The following is an 11,142-nucleotide window of genomic DNA, read 5'->3' as shown; positions in this document are numbered from 1 at the left end:
TCAGCCTTCCAATAGGAATATCTCCCCATAAATAAAAACTTGCAATTATGGAGATGTTCCAGATGCATGGCTGAAATGTGCCGTGAGGTCAGTGTGAGTAACGCTTTGTGACGAGGGGATTCAAACTCCTTTTCAAATGACAGCACATTTTATTAACCAAACACCAAATGCTTTAAACAATTAGTTACAAATATCCAACTTTACCCTGGTAATAACAACAGTAGTTGGGTTATCAATTCAACCTGAACATAAAGCTCTCAAGGCTGTGTTTGGTTGCAGTGCAATTTTATTTGCACTAATACAATTGCATGGAGTGCAAATGTAAAAAATGCAAAATCTCGTTTAATTTTGTTTTAGATTTTACTCATTTATACAGAAACCAAACAAAATAGCTAAAATTTGATAAAAAAAAATGGGTCAGAATTTAAATTCAAATCATTTGCAATGCCATGGTTTTGCATCAGTGCAAATTTATTTGCACTGCAACCAAACACAGCCTAAAGGTCAAAGAGTTTCATGGAATAAAACACTGCAACCCCACACCCACAAACCTAAATTCAAAGCATAAAGAGTTTCATGGAATAAAACACAGCCTAAATTCAAAGCATAAAAAGTTACGAAAAACATTGGATTAGTCTCTCCTTGAGTAATAAATAAAAACCTTGATAACCTTACAGATTTCATATATGAATGAAATTCTAATTAATAGATAGCTGAATGAAGATAGCGCAAACCAACAGAAAAAACTATGAGAGAATCAGCCCCCATACATATTTCCCAAGTTTAACACTGACTACAAAAAGAGAAAGCCAGATCAAGGCTGAGACCATTCCCAAGAAGAAAACAAATGTGAGCCCATTGCCACGATTAGCCGCTTGTTCCCTAAACTCCTTCCTCGATAGGTTGTAGCCATAGCAACAAATACAAGGAAACTCCCCCAACTTGTCTGATGGAGTGTCTTTAGTGCACGCACACCCAGCAGTCACCTTGGCCTTGACATGGATGGAGGAGCCACCATATGAAGATGAGAGACTAATGCTTGTGGCTCGATTTTCTCTGCTGGTAGGTGACGGGTGTTCTGCGGCTGAGGCAGGATGAGCGGGGATGTTGTCTAACAGACATTGGAGCCTGGAATAGGATGATGCTCTTTGTTCACCTGGGACGAAACATTACAGCGAGGATGAAATGATGAAAATTTTAGTGTGGAACTTTTTCAGGAAAACAATTAAACCTGCAGAAAAACCTGCTACATTCTCTGCTGCCTTTAGAACAAAACAGAGGCCGCAGAACCTGAATCCCAGAGTTTACACAAGAACAAGCTAAGGGATCAAGAAAAGCAGAAATACTGAAGATTTTTCTCATAGGGTTGCAGTCAGTTTAGTTTTAACTGCAAATCTTCATGGCAAAACTATCTTCAAGAATGAAAAAGAAAATTAATAATATTAAGGCCACATCTGCTGTTTATCTCAACTTTCTCCCTCATTTATTTCCTTTTTTCCTCAAAATAGATTGAAAAAGTTCAAGAATCATAATAAGAATGCTGGTTCCTGGCATCATTGAGGATAATGAAAGCTACCTCTTGCCAAGGCCTGTGTGGCATATTGCTTCTCTCTATCTTCTGCATTTTCACTTGGAGCAGTAGGGTCACATATATCAGCCTCATATGCTGCACTATTTCCACCAACACCATTGTCCTGGATTAGATGTCATGGCATTTAAATGAGTGCAAAAATAAAATAACACATAAAGATGAAAAAAACATGGACCAATGAATTGGAGTACCATAACATGCATAGAAACAGACAAGAAACTAACCTTCAAAAAAATAGACCCAAATAATCTTCAACAGAAAAGTATTCCAGTTATGTAGAACAAGCATACTTACCCCAGGAGTAGAAAGAACAACATCCAAAGGAAGAACTGAACCACAGAATCCTTCTAAGTTATCATAATTGCCATAGTAGATGAATGGATCAACAGTTGGAAATTGCTCAGCACCATTAACCACACAAGGATCTGCTGCTAGTGGATGCTCCAGATCTTTCAACTCCAAAAAGGATTGATCCAGAGGACATTCAGCTTCTGAACTGCTAAGGGGTAAATGGGATCTATTCAGATCTTCCAAGGTTATGATATCCTCCAACGCATTAAAAATCCCATTCCCTTCCAAATGAGTCGATTCATTGACATTATATGATTGCAAATTCTGTAGGCAAATTAAGTAAAATGTAAAGTTCAACATTACTGTACAAGCAAAATTTTACTCGTAGCCTAGAAGTACACAAATAATTTTTTTAGTGAAGAAAGGAATGCTAAATCTTCAGGAAGGCAGTCTTATAAAACCAAAAACAGATGGATAAAGGGGTTAAGTAACCACAAAGGTTTTCATGCAAACAAGTTTGCAATTCCCAATTATTACGCTTATAACCATAGCTGGTTAAGTAACTGGCATCTCAACTATACAATTACATAACCCTTCCATCCCTCCCCAGCAAAGGAAAACAAATGCCATTTGGTCCCCTGCCTAATTTCACATGCAATGCACATATTACCTAGGTGATAACAATGTTATAGTTCATAAAAAATATTTGAATAAATAAATAAAGAATCTATATAATAAATCATCCCAGAAGAAGTTTCATATAGGCACTCATTCTGCCAAATATTAAGGCTCAGTTTGGAAAGAGTACAAATACAAATATGTACAGTTCAAATACATACAAAATACTACAAAATACAAGGTTTTGTACTCTACACATTTGTATTTGTTTCCCAAACTGAACTTAAAGGGCTGTTACTGAGGCCGCCCCTAATGTTTTCAACAGCTTATACAAGTGGGATCATGCAAACCAGTAAAGGATGCTTTTAGTTCTTTATTATAAGTTGACATCTAACAGGTACTGCCTTGATTTCATGAATTCTTAAATATCTAACAGCATTCACCAGGTTCTCAAGTAATATTCAAGTCTTCAAGAATTATTTTATTTAATGTTTGCTGGATTGAGAACTCGATTGTAAAACACAGAATGTGCTATTGGACTCTGCTAGCTAGTAACCTACTGTCCAAGTTTTCATGTATTACCAGATCACAACCTGTCCATTTTGCTTCATCTGAAACAGCTTTGTTAATTGAAAAGCCAGAACATGTTAAATAAATGTACATGTCATTCTGAATTAGAGTTAACTTTCAGAAAGTGGGACATGCTTCAGTACAGAACAAATCTGAACACACATTCAAGAATTCCAATCCTCAGATGGCTGCATTTGATAGTCAACACAACAGCATCTAAGATCTAGCATAGCCAACAAGAGGTCAATAAAATAACAAATACAAACTACAGAATTTTTACATATCCCACAAAATTAGCAACCCAATCATTTTTTATGCATTTTGTTGAGAAGGCAATTAGCAACCCAATCATAGGCAATGTGGATACACTATAATATATTATTTACCCAGATAATCAACCTAATCAATATTACCTCATTTTTATCATGGTCAGCAGAAAATAAAGCATCATCTTCATTGCCAAACATTGCCAGTAAAGAAGAAATATCATCACTCTCAGGCAAAAAATGTTCCACATTGTTAATAGAAGGCACAGCTTGACACGGAATAGGCTCCAACGAAGACTCACACACACTCCCAGGCATAATGGAAGCATTTAGATCATCAGCTTGTAAACCAGATGAAGAACCAGGTTCAGCAGTAGGAGCAGAGAAAGGTTCATTTACCACATCATCATCCCAGTCTTCCTCTTTAAATGGTGCTCCATATTGTTCGCCATTTTTTGGGCCTATACCACTCTTCTGAAAGATTTTGCAAAGTACATATGCACCCTGCACCATAAAAAGCCAAATAGGGTCTAAAATCTTTTAGCAATTATGCATTAAAAAGAAAAGAAAAAAAACAACTGCATCACAAAACCAATGCACTACACACACACGTCGAATGCACGAATATATTATTTCACCAGACTACAAATTCATAACACATAAAGGACTTGTAGACTGTATAATAGTGACTGAACTGGATAAACTGAATCAATTATTGATTTATCTTTTAATGTAAGTTCTCAAATAGGGAGCAAGCCCCTTGGTGACTAATCACTCATCCGCTAAAATACTTTGTGCCAAAGAGAATTAAGTATTTAAATTCTCAGAAAAGAGTTGCTCAAAATTAAAATCGAATAGCAAAATAACAGAATATACAATCAGCTCAGGATTAGTATTGTGAAATATGATAAAGAATGAACTCCATAATATCAAAGTTGATCTGTAAGTGGATTTTCAATCATCATACCATATGACAATACTTTACTAGTGTACATATAATAAAATAAAAGCACATAAGGTATTAATTCTAAACATTTTAGCGGTAAATAGAAACAAATAAAGAAAAGGTTATTACCCTATGTTGGTCCCCCTCTATACAGGCCATGGGAGAGGTACTCAAAAGAAGACCTAACAACAGGAACAATTTCTTTTTTTTTATCAGCAAAGGTAAATTTCATTAAGCATTATACGAAACTTGAGTTCACAATTCCATGGGTAATCTACCCACATCCATAGGAATAAACAAATACAACTAGAATTGGAGCCCCCAAAAACCATCCATAGGAATAAAGCATCTGCAATGCCATTTGCAGTTCTTCTCACCCATTTAAAATTAACACTCAATTCCCTTGTTTACTTTTCAACTTCCCCAATCCTTTGCCTGTAAACCCAAGGGGTTTGGCTGTGAAATTTTGTCCAGGAAATAACTACCTGAGAGTCCCCTTCCACTTCTAACCTTTGAAAGACAAACTGTTTTGCAAGTTTCAGCCCTTGAAGCAGAGCCATTAATTCTGCTGTCAGTGGATCTCCTTGCTCTACATGACCCAAATAAAGTGCTAGTGTCTCACCTTCTGTACCTCAAAATACGCCCCCTAAACCAGATCTTCCTTCATTTCCCAAAAAGCTTCCATCAAAATTTAGTTTCACAGCATTAGGTGTTGGGAGTCTCCATTCCATAACCTTTTTCCCCCTTGAGCCAAGTTTGCCACTTCCATGCTCTCAAAATGTCATTGAAGGAGTAACCATAGAAGATTTCCAAGGTTTTTACCCAATGTGCAACTTTTATCTTAATGGTTTCTATGATTTCCAACTCAGATCTACACTTTTCATTGAAAATCCTCCCATTCCTTTTTTTCCCCAAATAGTCCAACTTCTTATTAGTCAACCTAGGCTTTGCTTAAAGCTCCTAGGCAACCACATCATGGGTATCAACCAACTAGTTAAAAATAGTAACAGCACACTAGTTGCAGCACACCAGTTGGTTGACTGGTGGGTAACTAATCAGTGCTTTGATAACGTTGATTAAATTCTCAAAAAGAGGTGTTCAAAAGTAAGATTTAATGCCAAAAAAACAGAATACATAATTGGGCAGAAGTTAAGGACTGTAAAATATGAAAAAGAACTTCTTGTTTGATAGCCAAAAAAATTACAATGGAATTTCAGGAAAAAATGATTTTATAATATCAAAGTTTTATCTACAGTAGTCACAATTAATGTTCTAGGTACACACCATTAAAAAATTTCAAGGAAAGAACCAAATGAACAGCAAAGATGTTATTCCCAACATAAAACACTAAACAAGTACAGAATATAGAAAAATAAATCATGTACACCTTCAAATGCTTTAGTAGATTAGCATAGTCATATAGAGAAATAAATCAAGTATTCGTTTAGCATATTAGATCAAGCAAGACAACCATTAAATACCAGTTATGGTGACAACCAAAAAATACTAGCAAGGATACATAATCCAAGCTAGTTCCTGAAAGGCAGAAACACACATAAAATGACTGCAGTTGAGTCCAAGTTAGCAAATTCTAATATCCCACACATCATGTAACATTATTCCCAAACCCTCAATCATGATGAGATGAATTTCTCTGTACTCCACACCTGCTGCAATTACAAGCTCATGAACTAGAAAAGAACAGCTATTAATGAGAAAAGAACCCAGGCACCAAAGAAACTTTATACTGATAATTGCATGTATGCTAAGTTTAATTCAATCAACCCAAAAGAACAGATTTTTTAATCATCATCACATCACCTTTGTGTTCATGATTGAAGGCATTGCATTACAAGGGCAGTTGTGTGCTGGACGGTTTGGGAAGAAAGAAACCAAAGAGCCTTCTCAGAAGGAGTAATGAACCAATAATTGATACCATTACCATAAGAGTGATCCAATGGGTAAAGACTTTGAGCAGCTTTGAAGGTGTTTCTACTGATGACTTGCTTAGAGAGTGGAAAGAGGTAGGCGATTCCTCTTTTTCAAAAGCTGTCATCAGGTCAACTTGGCTCCTACCTCCTTATGGGTTTATCACATTGAACGTTGATGGTAGTAGTGAGGGGAATCTAGGCCCTTCAGGCATTGGAAGAGTGTTCCAGAATGAGGGAAGAATTATTGCTTTCTACTCAGGGCCAATAGGCATAGGTGATTCATTGAGGGCTAAAATCATGGTTGTAATGGAAGGAATTCAAAAGGCAAAAGAGCCGAACATCAGTAAGTTGATCATAGAGAAGGGGACAAAAGTTACTAGTAAGATGGCTACAAAAAGAGGAGATTGGTTGGTGGAATTTTGCTAATGAAAAAACAAAATCGCAGTGAAGGTTTCTAACAGATTGGAAAAGATGATGAGAGATTTCCTTTGGGACCCGGGAGAAGAGATGAGGGACCATAGAGTAAGCTGAGAGGTGATGACTAGGAGTAAAAATAGTGGTGGTTTGGGACTCGGGAACATTAGAAAAAGGAATTTGGCCCTTCTAGAGAAATGGTTGTGGAGATTCCCACTAGAGAAGGAGAAATTATGGGCCCTTCTGGATGGGATGCTGGAATCCGAGCTAGGACTACAAGTGCTTCACCTTGGAAAGCCATCCATGAGTTGTTAGCAGTTTTTCCCCTCTTATCAGGTATGATTTGAATTCAAGTAATTCCATAAAATTCTGGGAACTTGGGTGGGGAATGCCCCTCTAAGGACCAGTTTCCTCTTTCATTACCCCTTCCTCTTCCATTTCTGGGTTTGGGTGGAATTTGGACTTGAGAAAGGCTGTGAGAGACTCAGACCTTGACAGCATTTCGAATCTCTTTCAGCTTCTTGACAATTTTCTTAGACCCTGCTAAGGTGGACTCTAGAATCTGGACCCCCACCCCCACTGGTTCATTCTCCTGTGCCTCTTTCTTCAAAGTCTTAAGCCAGTCCACCAGTCCTGTAGCCCTTCCTTTCCTTGTTAATGAGGTTTTGTGCAAACCATATCCTCATAGGGTTGGTAGTTTTTGTTGGGAAGCCTTTCTAGAAAGAATCAACACTGGCGATCTGCTCCAAAAGAAGAGACCCAATATTAGTTTGTCCCCTCACTGATGTGTTCTTTGTAAAGCTGACGGGGAGACTGGTTTTCATCTACTAGTGTCTTGCCAATTTGCAAAGTCTATTTGGGAGTGGGCTTTCTCCCTCTTTGGGTGTAGTTGGAACCCTCCATCAAATTTGCAAAATCTATTTTCCCCTTCTTTTTTCAGGTGGCGTATGAAAAGGGGAAGGACTATGTGGAGAGGACTGAGGGTTACGGTATGTTGGTCCTTATGGGAAGAGAGAGGTGTTGAAGAACTGCGGACGCTGATCCTTATAAGGATCGTACAGTGGATGAAATCCCTAGAGCTATTCACCAGATTATACAGTAGATGACATGTTGAGGAAGTGGGGTGAGATTGCTAACTTACCCAGACCAAAACAGTGATGAGTGTGTCATGGACCCCCCCACCTACGGGTTTCATAAAACTAAACTTTGATGGGAGTTGTAGAGGGAATCCTGGACAATCAGGGATTGGGGGTGTTTTCAGGGATGAGAATGGGGTTGTTTTTGCCATGTTCTTAGACCCAATTGGAGTGGGTGACTCTCTCAAAGCCAAGATCCATGCAATTATGGAAGGAATCCAGAAAGCTAGGGAGACAATATCAGAAAACTCATAATTAAAGGGGATTCGGAGGTGGTGGTAGGATGGCTGAATAAAGACAACGGTGGATTATGGAATTACAGCAATGTGAGGAGGAAACTTAGATGGCTGGTTCGAGAAATGGTAGTTAAAATGAGTTGGGTAAAAAGATCAACTAATTCTTTTGCTGATGGGTTAGCTAAACAAGGGGTGGAGAGGGAGTCAATGTTTTGGGCACAGTTGTAATTTTATTTTTTTCTATTTCTCCTTCTCTTTCTTTTTTTCTCTTTTTTTCCTTTCTTGGGGCTCAAGCTGTAGTTGGAAGATAAGAAAGTTTGTCTTCCTCTTTGTAATTATTATTGAGATTTTCTAATGAATTGTGTTATTGATCAAAAAAATCAAAGTTTAAGTGTATTACACAAAATATGGAAGTTAAGCTACAGTGGGTAAAAAGAGTGCAAAAGCTTTTGCTGATGTTTTGGCTAAGCAAGGGGTCAACTTTTTGGGCTGTGTGGTAACTTGTAATTTGTAATTTCAGTGGTCATCTCAGAGTGAGTTAAGAGAGCTTATCTCTCTCTATGGTGTTCCTCTGTACTTGTTTCAGTAATTAATGAAATTCCTCTGCCATTGATCAAAAAAGAGATAAATCCTAAATCAAAATAATGCTAAAACTCCTTCCTTCTGGTGGACTCATTTAACAATAATTCACACATAAATGGAACAATAGTATGACCATACATTGTAATATATAGCTATCTATAAGCAAAGATCACTGGGCCAAAACTAAGCCCTAAAAGAACAAGGATGTACCTGAGAAATGCCTGCATTAACCAGATCCCTATCTTCAAGTCTGTATTCGTGCATCACCCAATCTGTTCTATTTCCCCGGGGTGCACGACCTGTGTGAAAAATCAGAGTCTTTTTCATCCCAACTATTTGTGAATTATGGCAGATGGCTCTATCCTTCCCTGTGGTTTTCCAATATCCAATCTCAGTAGCACGATTTGTCCTTGGTCCATTTGCATATTTCTTATCTCTGGGGCAAAAGAAATACCACTCCAGATCCCTGCTTTTCAAGCACGATTTCTCTGTACAAAAAAGGGGGAAAGGAAATACATCCAATAAGAAACAAACACTTACTGGAAACAACTAAAAATTGATTGGCATGAACATCACTAAAAAGGATTGGGAAAATGGCATAAAAATAATAATTAAAAGTTTACAACTGAAATAGATGGGTGTGGAAGCTGAAAGCTATAAATCATTTAGTTAAGAACCAAAACATATGAACCATTCAGCTAGAAAACAACAGAAGCATCAATGCAATTGTCAAAAACATGCATGTATGACAGAGAATCTTCATTCTTCGCAGTATAATTTCATCAACATCAAGCCAATGACCTAGGCATGTGTGTATACACACACACACACACACATATACATACATACATACATATTAAAAAACAGAAGGAATACATATGTACCTGGCAGATCCCAAGGAGAAAACTTGTATATATCTATCTCTGAAATTGCTTGAATCAGTGGTTTTCCTAGGACCTTCCTCTTGAGATAATATTTCACCAGCTCAACATCAGTAGGATGAAATCGAAAGCCAGGCGGGAGGGATGCTCTGGCCATCAAACTCCCCACAGAATACTTCACTACTTGAAAACCTCAATATTACAGTATACCCCTTGCTTTGAAACGCTAAAAAAGAACACAGAATTGTTTCCTACCTTCTGCAGCAACAAACCTCTTCCCTTCTTTTTTACCTCAAAATTCCAACAAACACATTAAAAACATCCACCAACCCAGAATCAAAATAATTAACTTCAAGCAACCATTGTCACAAAACCTTCAATATCTGTCAAGTCCAGTGTCGAAACAAGAATCGTAGACAACACCACAACCTGCCCCGGTTCATGAAACTGAAATCACAGTCAAGAAACCATGCAAATCTGACGCTGAGATCAACAGACATTTGACGTGCAAGGTGAACCCTGTTTTTGACATTATTAGCTTCGAAATAATAAACATGACAAACATTTCAAAAGATTAAAACAAAACTACCACGCAGGACCCCAGGAAAAATCACAAGCCTGAAGCAACAATAAAAAAACAAAGCCCACACATTTGTTGAGTAAAAGAAACAAAACCCCTTAAAACCATAAAATAAAACCTCACACACGCTGATATTCACTGCAATTTAGATTGATCAATAAAAAACACAAGCACCTAAGAAACAAAGCAGTGATGAAAGACCATCAACAATAGAAACACATGCGCCCCTTAATCCACAAAGCAAAGTAGCAAACAACCAAGTAACCCATCTAGCTCAAAATTGAAGACACTCTCGGAAAAAAGAAACCCTAAAATCACTGGACAAAATGAAAACCACGAGAAAATCGGAAGCTCGCAGCAGTTCAGATACAAACAACGACACCAACAAGGATTGCACATTAAATCAAAGAACTAGTGAGAAATGAACCCAACAAGCAATTTCAATCAAAAAAGCATGAGAAACAAATCTAGCAGCATCAGAAACCCTAGAGAACACAAAAAAAACGACGAAATCAAAGAAAAAACGAGAATCATAATCATAGACCCCATAAGCTCAAAACTTAGAGAAAAAAAAAATAACGAGAGAAAGAAACAAGCCCTAGTTCTTACCCGATAGGGACGAAGAGAAGAGAGAAGGAGGAGATAACGCGGAGAAGAGCCGGCCCAAACCAAATGGAGAGGGGGCAAAGAAGCCGAGAGAGAGAGAAAGAGAGGAGAGAGAATGGGAGGAGGGTCAAGATATATAAGGAACGGAGAAGAGCCGAGGAGTGTGGAGTGTTATTTCCCGCTTAATACTATAAAGCTTCACTCACAATCCTCGGGACCCCATTGGTCCATTTTTCCTCTTCGAGGTTTATTTTTTATTTTTCTCTCTAAAAAAGGGGAAAAATAAAAATGACAATACCTTTTGATATCCTTTTCACACTTGGAGCCCAGAGAGTGAGAATAAATAAGTTAAGTGTATATTCCACGGATCAGAGTCGTCAGATTTGATCAGCAATCTTTTTTGGGTGGACCAAACGATTACAGACACTAATCATGGACAAAAGGCTTCCGTTTCAGGTGAAGTATACACATTAGTATGAGATAAGTGGTAGCTT

The 11,142-nt window shown here is 37.7% G+C and overlaps 1 protein-coding gene across 2 annotated transcripts; it reads right to left on the bottom strand.

The window, feature by feature from the left end:
* Positions 1–598: 598 nt before the first annotated feature.
* Positions 599–10,791, bottom strand: LOC104606761 (NAC domain-containing protein 82-like). 2 transcript variants are annotated; one of them, XM_010272125.3, is made up of 7 exons: positions 10,652–10,791; positions 9,466–9,981; positions 8,792–9,069; positions 3,484–3,840; positions 1,886–2,206; positions 1,577–1,694; positions 599–1,156 (listed from the first exon to the last, which is right to left on the bottom strand). In XM_010272125.3, the coding sequence occupies exons 2-7, from the start codon at positions 9,617–9,619 to the stop codon at positions 747–749; spliced, it is 1,638 nt and encodes a 545-aa protein (XP_010270427.1). In that variant the 5' UTR covers positions 9,620–9,981; positions 10,652–10,791; the 3' UTR covers positions 599–746. The 2 variants fall into 2 exon arrangements, with proteins under 2 accessions (XP_010270427.1, XP_010270428.1); XM_010272126.3 differs by having other exon boundaries at positions 3,736–3,840.
* Between the last annotated feature and the right edge of the window lie 351 nt (positions 10,792–11,142).

Source organism: Nelumbo nucifera, chromosome 5, assembly GCF_055504915.1.
Source record: "Nelumbo nucifera cultivar China Antique chromosome 5, China Antique-T2T, whole genome shotgun sequence".
NCBI lineage: Eukaryota > Viridiplantae > Streptophyta > Magnoliopsida > Proteales > Nelumbonaceae > Nelumbo > Nelumbo nucifera.
This window is presented reverse-complemented; position numbering and strand designations above follow the sequence as displayed.

Coding starts and splice junctions, on each gene's coding strand:
- LOC104606761 (XM_010272125.3), bottom strand. CDS start 9,619: ATGGCCAGAGCATCCCTCCCGCCTGGCTTTCGATTTCATCCTACTGAT. Junction 9,070..9,465: donor TTCTCCTTGGGATCTGCCAG/GTACATATGTAT, acceptor TTTTTTGTACAG/AGAAATCGTGCTTGAAAAGC. Junction 1,157..1,576: donor CACACAGGCCTTGGCAAGAG/GTAGCTTTCATT, acceptor GTTTCGTCCCAG/GTGAACAAAGAGCATCATCC.